General features: G+C 45.6%; 1 protein-coding gene across 1 annotated transcript in view; it reads right to left on the reverse strand.

The window, feature by feature from the left end:
* The window catches only part of LOC311063589 (syntaxin-binding protein 5-like), a 125645-nt gene extending 119272 nt beyond the window's left edge, over positions 1 to 6373 (reverse strand). Inside the window, exons 1-2 of the mRNA XM_084083097.1 lie at positions 6201 to 6373; positions 4027 to 4124 (exon numbers count right to left, since the gene is read on the reverse strand). Coding sequence (XP_083939223.1) covers positions 4027 to 4124; positions 6201 to 6344 — 242 coding nt within the window. The 5' untranslated portion in view covers positions 6345 to 6373. The remainder of the gene's footprint in view (positions 1 to 4026; positions 4125 to 6200) is intronic.
* Positions 6374 to 18455: the final 12082 nt, after the last annotated feature.

The raw sequence follows: 18455 nt of genomic DNA on the forward strand, positions 1-18455 counted from the left end.
TCTTGTTAATTACCGGTAGGTACATGACTCAGTACACAACAGGTCCAGTTTCTGGATGTGGTTAAATTTATCATCACAGACAAAACAAGGAGCACGGTGACCGACGGCAGTAAAATAACAGAACGATTCCCTGGTCGATCGATATCTACAACTGCACGACCCGTCTCGAGGCGTGTGTGTACACACTAAGATGTGTGTATGTCGATACCAGGGTGCTCGTCGCACAGAGCTTGCGTGTATTTGTGAACACACAGTAAAATCCTCAGAGTTGATTTAACTACATAAACACTGACTATAGCGTCCATTTCTGGGGCAAACATTCGGTGAAAATAGCCAATCCACAAGCTTACGGTTCGGCTTGTAGAGCTATTTTCATTAAAAGAGATTTTCTCTTTCCTTTCTTCCTCCTTCTTTCTTATTTTACTTCTTTTTGTTGTGGGAAAAAGGGGGGTTTTGGTGAGCAGGGGGGGAAGTAGAAAAAAAAATGAAAGCACCGACCTGTACAAGAAATGACATTGCTGGTAACTGTAAACTGCTAAATTGTGGAATAATATTTATTTAAAAAATGTACAAAAAAAGAGATTTGATGTAGAAGGGGAAAACATTAGTGGACCAAGTATAGAGCCCTGGGGGATTCCTATAGGGTTCAAGTGGTTACCTACAGGCATGTCAAAATGTCCCCGTAATAACACTGAGGATTTTACTGTGCCGGTACACGTGTCTCTATATGCGTACAGTACAGTATGTGTGTGCGGAATGTGTATCCACCGCCATTAGTGTGAGTCCTTCAACGCTGTGTGCCTGCCAATGAGATAATGTGGCAGAAAACGGAGCGACGATTTGATCCATTGATCTGCTTCTCTCTGGCCAGCTCAGGGGGAGCCTCTGAGTTATGGTACTGCCATCTTCCTGGAACACCACCGGTAAAGACCCATCCCTCCAAGAGGTGAACCGTACCGCCACAGGCCACCCAACACAACACACACACACACACACACACACCCACACACACACACACACACTTGGGAGGAGCTACTGTACAGCAGTACTAGATACAGTAAATTGGAAAGTGAAGGCAATGGTGAGTCATCGTCTGGTCAAGAGTGAAAAACACGCTCATTAGGCACTCTTATTTCTCCAGTTATTTCTACCTTTCACAGCCTTGCATTAATATCGCCAAAATTATTTATAGTTTTTCAATGTCACTTTATTAAAAGCATAGTAGATGTATTTTTTTTTTTTCATTTCGATTCAGCACTTTATAACCTACTCATTCTGCTTATCAGCGAAACTGCATCACTAATCCCATGGACAGCTAATATGCATGAACTGCTTGCGTGGCAGAAACTTCAAATGCTCACAACTTCTTCGGAGAAAGCCTTTACTGGAGCGGAGATGTTGTGCAGGAAACAACAGAGAGCAGTGTGTGTGTGTGTGTGTGTGTGTGTGTGTGTGTGCATGTGTGCAGTTAGGTGTATCTGTCTCAGTGCATTACCCCACACAGATCAATAAGCCTTCTATTCCTGGCCATTAGGTCCTGAAGTAGGGGATGGCCTTTCTCTTGCTCTCTCTTTCTTTCTCTCTCTCTCTCATTCTATAGCTCCCTTTCTACCCTCTCATCTCATCTGCTGTTCTTTCCCATGTCTACCAGCTCATGCGTTCCTTCTCCTCCACTTTTCCTTCTCTATCCCACTATCCCCTTCATCCTTCATCCAGACAACACCAAAGGGACAGTGGAAGGCTGGAAGCATCCTCCAGACTGGCTAGCACAGCCATAGGCTCGCAACAAACCCATGCAGGGCAGTTTTGAGGGGATCACAGAGGTGATTGGATTTACGGCTAGAGGGATCCGCCGTCTGCTCAGAAGACGGGCGCATGCACACGCACATGCACGCACTCACACACTCATACGCCACACACTTCACCTAGTCCTCTGCTCTGCCTCGCTGCTAGGCTAAGGCTCTTGATCTGTTAATTCATGTTATCCTCCATGGGAAAGGGATGCAGCCAAATGTCTGGACATGCCATGCAGTCAGACACACACACACACACACACACACACACACACACACACACACGCACACACGCGCACACACGCACACACACGCACACACACGCACACACGCACACACACACACCAGTGTCAGTCATACTTACATACTGTACTGTAAGTTAACTCAGGAATACAGATGCCTTAGAAGTAAAGATGCAAAGGCCCTGCACATATCGGTACAAATGAAATCAGAACAGTTCCCTGAGAGGACGGAAAACTACTAGTATCAAAACATGTATGTGTCAGGGGCCAATGAGGATACAGATGCAAGAAAGGGTGGCACATGAATAGGTGATGTGGTAAAGTCTCATTAATTTACACATCCACAAGGGCATATTGCAAACAACCACCCTTTGATATGTGTTTAGACAATATTGGTGAAGTTTCAATACTCATTCATAAACGGTACATACGATATATACAGGCGTTGGAAGCCACTGCTCAGGAGCACTTGGTAGAGTGGATCAAATCAGCCACCTTTTAAAAACCTTTTTTCCAAATCAAAATGCCAATGTTGTTTTGATAATACATTACATGCTCAGTAAACTCAGCTTGAGCTGTGTGGTACTAGGTTATAACACGCAAAGGAAGAACTCCAACTTGGCCCCCTCGTCTGTACCTTAGTTGCTATCATTATCAGATAAGGAGAGACAAGGCAGCCCAAACTGCCAGTCATGTATGGAAAAAACGGATGGATGGATGACTCCCTATTCACCTTCACCAGGCTCTGATAAGGCCCTATCTGATCCACATCGCTCAAACACAACACTGTACAGCGGTGCTGCCTCTCAAGTTCAAAGTAGAAACGATCTCACGACATCATCCTAACTGAACCGAGAATAATCTACAAGAGAATGTACAATAATCCTTCAGGTAGTCTACCTGACTGACATTCATGCTAGGGCTCCAGCTACTGCTTAAGAACATGTAAGACATGTGCCAACCACCATGACAGACAAATTCGATCCAACTAAGCCGTTTCAACATCCATCTCGTATGCTCGAATACTCATCATTTAGGGCATTTCTTCTACATGGAATAGTAGACAATAGAAATACAAGACTGCACTGGAGCACTGCTAAAGGTAACTTTGATGAAACGTCAGAGGACAAAAATAAAGATTCATCCATGCAAAGATTCATCCTTTTCTATTATGACAGGCTCCATTATTGGCCTCACTGTCCCATGCAGGTGAACGTGCGTATGAGTCACTGCCACAGACGCGGGGGTTTAAGGAGAGAGAGAGAGAGAGAGCGCCAAACGGACAGCTCTACATCACACCATAATGAGCTGGCAGAGGTTGCAGGAGGGACACATGGAGGAACTGTAAAACTAGCCTGACACAGGCAAACAAGCAGGCGTTCTCTGAAGCTATACGACTCCCTGCGGTGCCGTTTCGCTGCAAGCTGGCGTCCCTGTTTGTGTAAACAGCCTGCTATTGCTAGCAAGCCGCTACAAGCTACCATAACCACCTACATCACAAGTGACATGGATACGAGGAGGAAACATAGACAGATTTGGTGTGGGTTCTAAAATGAGTGTGTGATAGTGACATTCGTGATTGACGATGCTGTGTTTTCAGAGGGAACAATATGGAGGCCAATTGGGATTCATAAGGTATGCTTACTTATTTGCGTCCTTTAATTTAACACAACTTTTGCCACAACACAACAAACACAAATTGGCACATGACAAAACACGATGGTCGACACTGTCCCCCGGCCTGGTCATTTGTATCAACCCTTGTAAGATAAGCACATTATTTCACCATAACTTGCAAACACCAACAACAAAAACACGTATGCCCATTTCCATCTGACCAATAACAGTATACAGGCATTCACACACCCACCTGCTGCTGAGGAGAGGCTAGCCCTGTGAAGGCCCAACCCTCTCAGAAATGCGAGGGCCCAGGCGAGTGTTAAAGGGGCCCACAGTAACAAGTTGCAGATCAATGGGAAATGAAAGGATACAGCCTGAGAGCCCCAGTCTGAGTCCCGATGGCCAAGATCTTCTGCACGGGGTCAAAGGCCATGGACGACGGTTGATAGGGGAAGCCATGACGGACAGTCTGGTGCAGTCAGTGAGGACAGGGGAATGAAAGTGGAGCCATTAGACAACACATATTTTGCACAACAGTATAAGCAATGTGTCACACGCCACCCGTTTTGGTTAAAGTTTGCAGATGGATATTACGTAAACCGCACCGCAGAGAAGGAAATTGTGCCATGTTTTTGTATACTGTGCATTGTTCCTCAAAAGACTCATGCTACAGGACAATGTCATATAGAATCTCTCATCTTTTTCCTCCAACATGAAGTTGTGATTACATTTGAGCTCTGAAAATAAAATACACCAAAGAAAAATGTAAAAAAAAAACATGGCATTACAGGTCTACCACAATACAGGCTTCTTGGCTCTTGCTTTATGACAGCGAGCTGGTGGGTTGTTGGATTTGTTTGCTTAGAGCTAAAGCAGAGAGCTAAAGCTGTTACATAAGATGAGCTCATAGCCTAGACACCTGCCCTTCCCACGCATCAACATGGACAAAGAGCATTGTGGGTCATCTACAACCTATCAACCTGTGTGCATCATGACGCTTTCATCTATCTGTAGCCCCCCACCCCCCAAATAAACATCTATATGTAGCCCCCCCAAATAGACATCTATCTGTAGCATCCCCCCATAAACATCTATCTGTACCCCCTCTCCAAATAAGCATCTATCTGTAGCCCCCCCAAAGCCCCCCCCCAAAAAAAAACATCTATCTGTAGCGCCCCAAAATAAACATCTATCTGTAGCCCCCCTCACCCCCCCAAAAAAGAAAAGAAAATAACTTACATCTGTAGCCCCCCCCCCCCCCCCCAACTAAACACACACACACACACACACACACACACACACACACACACACACACACACAAACTCACTCCACTTGTTTGTCACTCTCTCTGATCACTGATTCTAAGTGCGGAAAAGATTAGTTTAACGTCATTCCCGAGGGATATGAACCCCTTTCTGTAGATATATAGCTTTGAGCGCCCACAGGCTATTATTACTATCACGTAATGCGCCGCATGACACACACAGGCCGACAAATATACAATCATATAGAGGAAGAAGACCGGATTTAACACGCTTTAGGAGATGAATCCTAATCAATAGACAAGCAGGACAAAATAAGCTAGCGGTGCCTTTGGGGATGTGTTGCGTTATATTTGTGGAAGAAGAGGCAGTCAGTCGCACCTTGCATGCAAATGTAGCCTCACTGCTCTGTTTATTAACACCATCCATTTCTCTTGGAAGGGAAGGCAGATCACTGCATTTCATTTTTTTTTTAAACAGGCCCTGATCATTTCCAGTCGCAGTCCCTTAATGTGGATCGATGATGATGATGGGGGTAAACCCGTGTAGATCAGAAAGAGATGTGAGGGGAAAGTGGTGGGGATGGATGGAGATAGTGTGCTTCAACCAGCAAACGAATGGCAATGTTAATCCAGAGACCCAACAGATTATGCAAGAAGCGAGCTGTATGGCCCACCCCGCGGTATATGACAGCTCATGCGAACAGCTCATGAACGATGGTCGCCAGAAGAAGACCGTTGCGTGACAGCTGAACACTGCTTGCATTGTAATCATGGATAATCTTTGAGAGGATGTAAACAAATCTATGTAAATATTAAGACGAACATTCAATGTCTCGTGGTCATTCATTCATTGTCGCTGCTCGAGAAACGCACTCTCGCCACATATGCGCATTGAAGGTTAGATGCTGCCTGGCGACCAAGCCTTGGGTATATTATGCAGAGCGCTATGTCAATGTACTGTGCTGCTGAAGCAGAGACCAGTAAACCTGATCAAAGCTATGTGCACGATCCCCATGCGATCTGACGCTCACAACACTGGGCTACATAACATAATTACATATTAGATTGTGAGAATTAGCTGGAGAATAACGTTCAGCCAATTGCAATTAGTGTCGATAGACTCATTTATTGCTGGGATCGAGCGCACCTGCTTGCTGTATGTTGAAACGGGATATTAAGTGTTGAAGCGGTGAAACTGTACACAGGTAACAATACGAGTCTACACACAGGGTAACATAACGGGGCTAAACGTGTTAAATAAAAGCCATCTGTCCCCCCACCTTGCAGAGCTGGAAATGATCGGACTGAAGGGTCTCCTGGATGAGGTTGTTCTCCTGTGGCCCCGCTTGGACGGATGGGGATGAGGAGGAGGAGGAGACCTCCTTCAAGCCGTCCAGTACCTTCCTGATGTTGAACTTCTTCATTTTACCCCCAAGAAACGCGTTGGTACAGGACTGTGTGGAGCACAAAATCACCAGCAAAAGATATAGGGGGAAACCACTCTCTCTCTCGCTCAGACTATCTCTCTATTGCTCGCTCGCTCTCTCTCTCTCTCTCTCTCTCTCTCTCTCTCTCTCCTGATTTCCTCTGTAGATCTCACATATTAGAGCATGTCTTTGAACGCGGTCTCCATGCTGAAAGGCTCTGCCCAGGCGAAGCACCTGGGTCGGGCTCCCTTTGTGGCGGTATCTCTTGTGTTTAGCTGAATGGCTGTGGTGCGTCGGTGTCCCACTGCGTCTCTCTCTCTCTCTCTTCCCTCCTCCCCTCCCGTCCACAAACGACGCTCCGCTCTCTCAGCCAACGCGGAAACGCAGAGCCGCGGTGCTCTGGCGCATTTCAGCACCCGGATGTCTGACAGAGAGAGGCTGCTTCACCACTAGATCCTACTGTCTCTCTCTCTCTCTACCAGTCTCTAAGCCTTGCATCGACCACCCCGCCAGCAATAGAAACAAAGTATTCTCTCTCTCTCTCTCTCTCTCTCTCTCTCTCTCTCTCTCTCTCTCTCTCTCTCTCTCTCTCTCTCTCTCTCTCTCTCTCTCTCTCTCTCTCTCTCTCTCTCTCTCTCTCTCTCTCTCTCTCTCTCTCTCTCTCTCTCTCTCTCTCTCTCTCTCTCTCTCTCTCTCTCTCTCTCTCAGCAGGTTCTGCTCCACTGCACCTGGCAATGTTGGGATGCAGCAGCAATGGTGAGGCAGACTGACTGACAAAAGTGTGCATCATGCCAGCCAGCTGCCCAGCACAGCAGCCGGCCAGGTGACCTTGTCGGCCCAACCTCAGTTACCTCACTCACACACACATTACATGCATCACATCCAGTACTCAAAGGATATACACCTGAACCGAGCCAATTCAAAAGCATTATGTTGACTGACCCTTGTGTGATATACACTACTGTACATCTACAGTAACAATTTCTACTACCGTGACTGTAGGGCCAGTGGTTTTCAACCTTTTTCGTGTCAAGGACCTCCAAATTGACACATATTAGCCCACGGACCCCCATTTGAAAAGATATGCCAGGGACTCAACCATTTTGATTTGTTGGGGGTCCCCAATCTACACTGTATCATCATCATTACTTTAGTGTTCATTTAACTCTGAGGGTGTACAAATGGAACCAAATGGACCCTAACAGGTCCATTTGGTTCCATTTGTACACACTCAGAGTTACAGACACACAACGGTCAATTTGGTTCCTAACTATTAATTTGGCTGGGGACCCCCTAGAACCCCCTCAAGGACCACTGGTGGTCCCCGGACCACTGGTTGAGAACCACTGGTGTAGGCTACTGCTTAGAGTTTGGCATTGAATTACAGTCTCAAATCACAAAGATAAACCATTTGATTCTGAGTGAGCACACTGACTAGCAAGATGTAGGATGCATCCAACAATATTAATGGTTCACAATACAGTGAATTACAGTATTGATTCGTGTGCCTTATTAAACTGGGCAATGATGGAAAGGGAACAGGAAGAGCAACTGGATTGATTAGCCTTAATTAAAATAAGAGTAGAAATTATCATCATCAACAGTGGGCAGTGAAGCCCTCCCTGCACTTAGGCTCATCATTACTCGATGTTCTTTTTACATGAAAGTCAAACATATCAACTTGCCATTATACAGCACTTATACAGCATTATAAAGTTGGATCCAACTTTCGAATTTGTCAAATCTCCCCCGCAGGCCTAAGTGATGCTGGACTAAAGTAACAGCTTTGACAAGGTCAGCAGAGGTTCGCCCATGCCTGACTGACTGTCATGGGCACCTGTACAGTCAGTTTGTTAACACGTGCATCCTCTGCAGGTGCCCGCCGGCAGCTAGACCCCAGAGTGCAGCAGTGGAAGTAATATCTCTGTTTGCTGTCTTGCTATGCCACACAGGGTAACCTCGTTCCCAGCCTTTTCTCATCTCACAAGGAGAAAAGCCTGGCAAAAAAAAAACGACAGCCAAAAGTGTCTTTGGGGCGTGACATCCGTTACTTACCCTGGAAGCTGTCTTTTTTTCGACCAATCACAACACGGTTTTCATGCCCTGGGAATATAAACAGATCTGTAACACATCTGTAAAACATCTGTAAACAGATAAGTTACTCTTGGACAGTAGTTTGTTTGTATCCACTTACCGTACACACTTTCGGCAGCAGTTCTTGTCCAGCATACACATGGTACCCAACTCTATCCTAACCTGGCGTCCCTTATTTTGGATGTCAATTTAAAAAATGTTAATAAAATAGCTTAAAAAAAGCACATCTACAAGCTCACAATGCATCACAAATTTGTTGTACAGCAAAGTATATAGTATATAAGTGTTTAAGCTGGAGTTGGTCCAAAATAGGCCATATGTGTGACCCAACCCCATAGTGGAAGCATGCCAAGTAATATACTGTAATATGACCCTCAATAACCAAAGTGTTTTGCAAGCATTTGGCTGGTATTTCCATGCAACCAGTCAGTGGGTGGTGCATGGCTGACACTGTATATCAGGGATAATATGGATACACTGAGAAATATAAGAAGATAGAGTTGAATAAAAGGGGATAAAAGAAGATGAAGGGCACAAGAAAGCGAATTATCATTTGGGCAATTATAACAGGGTTGCACGGGAGCAATTGTTGTTGTTCTTATTTACATAATGAACTGAAATTGACCACAGACACACACATATGCACGCACGTACACACGCACGCACGCACACACACACACACACACGCACACACTTCCAAACCCACTCTAATGATATCTCCTGATTCAGAATACATTACACAGCCAAACAAAAAGGCTCTTATAGTCAATCGAGTGTGTTTCCGCGCACGCGTGTGTGATGTGGGAGGGGATGGCTCTTGGCAACTCTGACATCAGTGATTTAATTTAGTGCCATTGTATTGCAGCCAGGCCATTCATCTGGTTGCATTGTGCATGTGTGTGTGAGTGTGTGTGTGTACATAATGTGCATGTGTGTGTGCTGTATTTAGAGTGTGACTGCTGTGTTTGTCTTCTTTGATAAGGCTTTCCATTGAGGCAGTGCTGTATTGTATTTTTTGAGAGGGCCAAAGTGCAAAGAGAGCTCTACAGAAAGACAGACGTAAAAAGGATAAGCAGAGATGTAAATCCCAAACATAGTCAAGGTGATAGGGTTATATAAACCTTTCAACATTTTGTCTTTATTACATTGCAAAATATCGGATTAGTGTTTCATTTCTTGCAAAGTAAAGGGTTAAATATGACAGTAATCTCCTGTTTTATCACAGCAAATGAACAGCAGAAATTACATCAGTACTGGCAACTGTAATGAAGTGTTGCACCTTAGAAGACCAAAGCCTAATTTATGGTTCTCCAAAAATAACTGATTGAAAATCTGTTCTTTTCAGCAGGCGATAGATTTGCATAAAGCATAAATTATGCTTAAAGCTGTTTATACTGTACTGTATATCATCAATTTGTTTTTCAACCAATGACCCGCTACTCACCTGTTGTTCTCACTCACTGTACTTACTCAGTCATCGCGAACAGCTTTAAACTCTACGGTGAACCGTGAAGGGTATAATGCAAAGCTGTTCTCTGCTGTGATAGTTCATTTGTGTCATTTTAAAAAATAATAATCATTTAGAGGCAGTTTTTAATATTGATGAAGGTGTAGTAGATGTTTTGAAGCTTTCTTCAAGCAATATCAAATATTAATTTCCATGTGAATCATAATGGGCTAAACCACTGTACCAAGATAGGCGGTAGGCTGTCTGTGCTTACATCCAGCATTTGACCACATGTAATGTGGATGAAACATACAATGGTATGAAATAGGAAGGATCTGCTAGTGCCAATGCGTACCTCATTTTACAACACTGGTTAGTTATCATGAACAATGTCTATTTGACGTCAAATGTCAATAATGCCCATATATAGAGATCCCTGATGTCATCAGTATATGGCCATACAGTATATGGGCATGCCCCCTTTTGTGCCGATATATGGTGCTGACTGATGTTTTGCGCGTGATGCCATGACGACACATTGAGGTTAGAACACACACTTCATATTTGGGCGTAGCTGCATTGGGAACTCCTTTTGGTTAGGGTTGAGTCATGGTGACATGAGCGTGACGACATGGTCCCTCTGCCTGCTCGCCCTTAAACCAATTTTAATATACAATTGCTTTTTGTAGATTTCTTAATCTAAGTCTGCACTGTCTGGTCATTTGAATAAAACGTTATGGTTATGATTAATCTGATTGCCCTGATTGAAAAGATCTGTTTAATGTAGACTATACTGCATACTGCAAGGGTTCTCAAACTTTTACATTTCAAGGTCTTCCCCTGTACAAATGGAACCAAATGTACCCTAACGGGTCCATTTGGTTCCATTTGTACACTGTCTGAGTTACATACTTGTAAGGGTCAATTTAGACCCCCCCTAAAGGAACACAGAGAGTCCCTGAAAATCCACTTTGAGAACCACTGGCATACTGTACATCATGGATATGGCATTGCGTATTTTATCCTGTAAAACAGCTATTCTGCTATGATGTTGTATAATAAAATACTGCATCAGAGTTATGGGTATATACATCATCTCTCTTAGACCTTTCTTATGAACAAACAAACCTCACCTCATGTGATCTCATCCCAACCAGGCTTTATGACTTGATAGGCCCTCTCCTGTGTGTGAACCAATCACATGGGCGCGCATCATCATGCCCCCGCATCTTTGTCATCCATATATGTCCAATCCTATAGGACATTTGCAAATATAAACATATTGGACATCTTATGCACTAAAGTGTTTTGCAGGGCCAGGGGTTAAGGTGCCACGGCTACGAACATTCTCTCTACAGCAAAACAGGCCCACTTCATGCATGATCTTGTGTGAAGTGCATTAAGCCCACTGGTTTTAATATGATGACTTGATATTCTTGAGCACAAATCAGTAGTGTCAGGGTAAGCCTGTTATAAGCTTTATGCAATACACATTCATTAGTACAAGATCAAATCATTCAAGCCCGCGCACACACACACATGCACGCACGCACACACACACAATCAGTAGTATTTTTTTCTGTACTTTACAAGGGTGCTTTGGCAAAACCTGGGGCTAAGTACAATGTGCCATTGGCCTGTGCAGCGTTGGAGCGCACAGAATACACCTACACAAACACATTTGCATACATTACATGGACATTTGCATAAAGATTATGAATATGCATCTGCATAAACAGGACATGCACAAACAATACACTCACACAGAAATACGTAGTGTCCTCCCGCGCAAATATCTAAAAGTAACCTGGGATCAAAGACACACAAAGGTCCTCACACACGGTAATACCTTCGGCGTTAACGTGAAAGTGTAGAATCATTAATTATTCAATTAGAAATGGACCCGTAAGGGTACGCACGCATACACACCGGTCCCCCATTGGCTTGGTTGGAGTCAAGACTTATCCCGCCCGAGCACTGCACGTGTGCAGCCCCAGATCTGGGCCCCATGCCTGTTTACCCCCACCACCACCACCACCACCACACACATACAGCACACACACATATACGTACCACCAGCAGGAGCAGAGGCCCTGGGCTGTCTGCGTGACAAAGCGGGAGGGACATAGGGGACAGGGACAGGTCGCAGAGAGTCGGGGCGTCTGTCTGTCATGCGGAAAGACTAAAGAGGAGGCAACCCCTGCTGACAGCCGTAGTTAATCAAGTGAGTCATGGGCACACCTGAGTATAGACTTATATGACCTCCCAGCAGTACTCAGCCTCACGTCGGCCCTTCCCCCAAACGCCAGTTAACAAGGTTGGGGGAAATATCATTTACACGCACGCACACACACACACACATTCTCATATCTCTACCACTCAAACAGAGAGCGTCTCCTTCCCAAACCCCAATGGTTCTATTCAGCCCCCCGCCCACAGGAGTGGCCCAATTCACTCACAACTTGCTACAAAAATCGCTCATGAAAAAATATATAACCTCCTACATTCCATTTTCCACCTTCACATCTGTCTCCTTCTCTAATAATCAAAAAGTGCTATATATTTCATCTCGCACTTTACTTCCGGATGGTTCGCTTTGCACCTTCTTTGCCACATCCGTCACGGGACAGAAACAAGCCCTGCCGTGCTCTATGGAAAACAGTCCAAAAGCGCGCCCAAATGAGCCCAAAATCGCTTACACACAAAGCAGACCTGGCACCCCATTTCAACGTCACAGCAACATGCAGCCAATCAGCGTCGACGGCAACGCAGCCTACGCCAATCATGTGTGAGATCTACAAGCTATGGGGCAGAGACGCCGTGTGCCATGCACCGTATCTTAGCAACAACGAAAGCGCTCACTCTCATTGGTCGTGTCACGCTAAGAGCAGTTCCCAGACAATGGCATCTCAGAGAGCTTGCTGTAGTGTTTATATATCTATGGCTGTAGCCATCAGTCAGTCGCAGCGACGACGGACAGGGCGCTGTGATAGTTGCCGTAGCTAACGCTAACGTGGTTGTCATGCCTGCAGCGGCTGTGCAATCACTTTGTCAACAATGCACGTTCGTGCGGTAACTGTTATTATTGCTGCTCCGGTAGCCCATTGTAGATGGTGTATGTTGTGTGTGTCTTCTGGTGTAGCTCCACAGCAACTTACTCCAGTAACTAACGTAATGGCAGGACCGCCCCGTGCAACGCACGTTTAGGCTGCATTATGGTCATGTAGTAATTTCAGATCATTTCGGTCCGATTAGGGCAGTGGCTACCCCCCCCCCGCCCCCCCAAATAATCATATTTGAACTGGGGACCCCCCAATTTTGTTTGACTCCGTTCCACAAGTCAATATTGTGAAAATAGCAGATCTACAAGCTCACAACGCCTCACGTTGAGAGGCGTTGTAAGCTTGTAGATCGTCTATTTTCAACATGTTTGCCTCTTTCTTACATTTTTTGACAATGTGGCCAATGTTTTATAGTATAGTTTGTTGACTACTTTTGTTGCAGTAATGGTATTTTCCTTTACTTTAGCTTTTTTATTGTCTCCGCCAGGCCGAAAGGGATGGCGCGAGAGTATGTTTTACCAATTTACCCCCTGTCCGTCCGACGGTCTGTGGATAGCTAATCTCCCGCATCGTTGGCTTGATCGCAGCGCAACTGTGCACACACACTCCCTGGATGCCAATTCAGAACCTCTGCCCCATTTCTTTCACATGGCCCTGTTATAGTGCCACCAGGAGGCCGCTTTTTGCAAAACACATTTTCTCACAGTACTGCTACATATTTTGTCCTAACATCACGCAAATCGATACACAGTATCTCTATAGTCATTAAAAAAACCACGGTATTTCAGATTTCTCATTTTCCATCCTGATTGACTAAAAATGGCTTCCAAAGTTTCCAGGACTGCTCCGTTTTGACCAAAATGCCTCAAATTATGAACACAGCATGCACTTTCCGTGCAAATTTGCACCCACATTCCCACTATGCCGAGCAAGAAATTCCACTTGAGATTTTTCTAATCAGCCTCATGGTGGCGCTATAAGAGTCCGATTTGTGTTTTTACCTGTACCTGCACCAATCTGTGTAAAACTTTGTATGTGCACTCTCTAGAGGTCAAGGAAAAACCCCTGCATTTCTCACATCTACCTTTTATAGCTCCACCAGGAGGCCGCCTTATGTACAACATATTTCTTTACATTACTCCTTCCGATTTTATCTACATTTCACGCAAATCGGTACACATGATCTCTATAGTCATGTGATCAAGACGGATCTGTTTAATCTTTCATATTCCATCCCGATTGGCTAAGATTCACATCTAAAGTCTGCACAAAATGCCGCAAATCATGAATGCAGCGTCCGATTGTGGTCAACTTTGCACGCACATTCACACTATGTTGAGGAACAAGTGCTACCATTTTAACATTAGCCTGTGGGGGGTCCCCACCGACTCTACCTGGCCCTTAGGTGGGCCCCACCTAGGCAATTCTATGTGGGGCCGAGGTGGGTCTTAACTGCGATGCCCATGCGGGCTATAAGTCGCTTCTACCTGGCCCTTAGGTGGGCCCCAACTAGCCACGTTTATGTGGGACCAAGGCGGGTCCTAACTGGGTTTGCCCATGCAGGCTTTAACTGGGTTCTACCTGGGCCCTAGGTGTACCCTAACCAACCAGAGTGCAGTGCCCATCGCTCCAAATGTTGTGACGTCAGGGCTCTCAATACTGCACATTGGTGGAGGAGGAGGGCCCGCAGGGCGCCCGCACACATCGCTGAACCAATGGTAGCCCACGGATGTTTCCTCTGGAGATTTAAAATCTGCCCCTCTATGCCACATATCATCCGCGCTACAGGGTCTTCACTGACCGAGCCACGGCCCCACTGGCCCTCATGACGCTATGCCACTTATATGCGCTGCCAAGTGGCCGCGGGCGCTACGTGGGCGTGGCGGCGGGCTAGACGCGAGGCCCTGCGTAGCAGGGCCGAGCTTCTAGTTTAAACAATCACATGGAAGACTGCCACAGCCGGTTGTATGGACAAGGAAATATATGCACCTTGCCGGTCACACACAAATGCACACGCAAAACGGCAGACACACAGACACACACACACACACACACACACACACACACACACACACACACACACACGCACACACACACACACACACACACACACACACACACACACACACACACACACACACACACACACACACACACACACACACACACACACACACACACACACACACACACACACACACACATGCCAGTTAACAAGGTACCAAACGCCAGTTAACAAGGTTGGGGAAATATCTCACACACACACACACACACACACACCCTAAGTGATTGTTGGTTAACAGCATCTGTCCTTGAGCTGAGGTTTTATTTTGCATCACTGGAAAACACACACACATACAGTATTTATGTGCAGTGGGGACAGCACAGAGATATGTCTGTAAATGTTGCACCAACCCCCCCCCCCCCCCCCCCACCTCCCCCGAACTCCCCAGTACCACCACAAAGCAGGACATAAATATTGATGTGGGGATAAAAGAGATTAGGAGATGGGGGTGTGGATATTGAAAACCTCGTAAAGCTTTCATTACTTCCATAGTGCACCTAATCAGAAACCCAGCTCTAATCCATTAATACCTGGAACGCATCTGTGTCACTTAAGAGTTCTTTGGCTATTCAAAAATAGCAGATATACAAGCTCATAGCGCGGCACCGAGTGCCGCGCTATGAGCTTGTAGATCTGCTATTTTTTGGAAAAAAAAGAAAAATATTTTTTATATTTTTTTCAAAATGTTGGGATTTAGAAAACATTTTTAGAATCGGCCTCAGGTCTTAATGGGCTAATATGAGCACGTACGTTATGATCCTGGATTCACATCTCATCTTTGACAGACGGGGCGAGGTGTGAAGAGAAGAGAAGAGAAGAGAAGACCCGAGGGCATGGTTAGTGATTTCGCGTTGTTAAAATTCTCTGATTGAGTTTGGTTTTGAGGTCACAAGGCACTAACAAGCCAGAAATGACAGGGGTGTGTCACGTGTGTGAGCATGCATGCATGTGTGTGCATGTGTTGTGCACATAATAACATGCATTCCCGCACACAGCCAAGTGGTGGGGGCTCAGGGGGATGGACGTGACACGACGGTGGATGGTCTGTACCCGGAGCGGCACAGCTGGTATCAGCCAATAATCAGCCAAGGCGATAAGGCGGTCATCAAACGCACACATGCACGCACACACACACACACACCTACGCCCCAACGAAGATGGATGCCATTATTAAACGAAAGGGCGCCGCCAATGTCACCAGTGCGGTGACACGGGGCCTCCGGGGAGACAGACGCCAGGGAAGAAGATGCCGCCCAAATATTTCGTTGATTTAAGCTAGTTATTCCAAGGTCAGGAGACAGGAGACACCCTTGTGGGGGGATGAGCACTTTGTCCTTTAGTTCAATGTCAGTGACACAAAAACAGTCTGGACCTGAGCTGTTGTCAAGGTGAACTAGAATCCTATGCATCCACGGAAATACAACACAGCAACTATTTATTTCCTCATAGTAGGGGGGTCTTGGGCTGGAAACACACACACACACACACACACACACACACACACACACACACACACACACACACACACACAAACACACAAAAGAAAGAGAAGAAATGAATTATGTGCTGAGTGTGTTCAAAATATGTGTGTGAGTATGTTTGTATATTTTTGTGTGTGTGTGTGTGCGTGTGCGTGTGCGTGTGTGTGTGTGTGTGTGTGTGTGTGTGTGTGTGGGGAGAGAGAAAGACATAGAAAGTGAGAGTCAGGTTGGGAGAGTGAAAGATTCACACCCCATTATCTAAGACAGTGATAATCAATGGCGCTTTGGCTACCGACAACTCCCCTGAGAGGCAGGCTTGGCCACTCGCTGCTGGTTTCCAAAGCTCTAATCAATCCACACTACATCATTCAGCACTTCACCGTGACCATGCATGTGAGTCACTGTGTGTGTGTGTGTGCGTGCGTGCGTGCGGGCGTGCGGGCGTGCGTGCGTGCGTGGAGCCAGTTTGTGTCAAAACATTTAGGGTGAAGTTCTGCAGATAATCGTTATCATAATGTCATTAGTGGTCAATATCAACAACTGGTGGCTGCCATCCTGTAGCCCTCACCTATGGGGGGCAAGTGCTTTGAGAAGCATGATCAATTGCGGGTTGCCACCCACCCTGGGTTGCAACTGCCATCTGCCACCTGCAGAAGAGTCCTGTGAGAATGCCGTTTATAGATTACAGCTCAGCAACACCACAGTCCCCTCCGGACTTAAAGGTTCTATGACATTCATTTTCTTTTTTCTTTTTTTAAATGTTTTTTTGTGAGTTTTATGACCTCAATTACACCCCAAAAAAAGAACTTTGAACATTCAGTGGATTTTCTGTGGCTGGGGTTTTCTGAATAATTGGGCTGAAAAGTAATCTGTGATTGGCCTCTTGACTTGACTCAGGTACCTACAGTAGGACTTAACCCCAGCACCGGCTTCGAAAGCTATCAATGCATTGAATGGGAGATTATCACGTTTTATCAGACCATTGAATGGGCGAGTAGGTGACGAGTAGGCGATACACGGACCTACCCACGATTTGTCAGACAATTCATTGGGCGTAATCAGGAGCTACTGACCTACTTTGGAGGCGGAGCAGTCCCCACAACAATATTTACGATTCTGTGCCTATCGGTACCTAACTCCAACGGCGCTGAGTAGGCTCAGGCGAGTGTCGCACCGCTCAGGACGGCAACTCGGTCGCTTTAGCTCCCTCGGTGGTCCTTCGCGGGGCTCCACCTCGCCTGAGACTGCGCGTCTCCGTCATGGTCCGAAACCAAAAGAACCAGAACCAAAACCGAAACTGAACTATTTAAGTCATCTCCGTTGGTAGGTCAGTATGTCTTGATAACACCCAATGAATGGTTTGATAAATCGCGCGTAGGTAAGTAGGTCGCCTACGCCCATTCAATGGTCTAATAAAAGGTGATAATGTCCCATTCAATGCATTGATAGCATCCGAATCAGGTGACCCCAGCCTATGTAGCTGGATCCTGAACTTTGTCAATGCAACGACCAGGTGGTGATGTTGGGCTACAACACCTTATTTGCCCCGCTGACCCTCCTCAACACTGATTTCCCTCCTCCAGTGGTGGAAAAAGTACCCACATTTCTTTACTTAAGTAAAAGTATCAATACTGCAATATAGGAATACTCCGCCATAAGTAAAAGTACAGAACTCCAAATGTACTTGAGTAAAAGTACAAAAGTATTGGCATAAACTGTACTTAAAGTACCAAAAGTAAAAGTAGTCATTATGCAGAATGTCCCATTTCAAGTTTTCACATGTTTAAAAACCTTTCGAAAATAGCAGATCGGCTATTTTCAAATGGCCGAAATGTATATAGGGCTGAAGTGGTTAATCTGTGTTTTGTAATAATACGGTACTTGAGTAAATGTACTTGGTTACTTTACACCACTGCCCTCCTCTACTGCCTGTACACCCATGACTGTGTGACCAAGGCA

This window comes from Gymnoscopelus microlampas (genome assembly GCF_963454915.1).
Source record: "Gymnoscopelus microlampas genome assembly, chromosome: 16".
NCBI classification, from domain to species: Eukaryota; Metazoa; Chordata; class Actinopteri; order Myctophiformes; family Myctophidae; genus Gymnoscopelus; species Gymnoscopelus microlampas.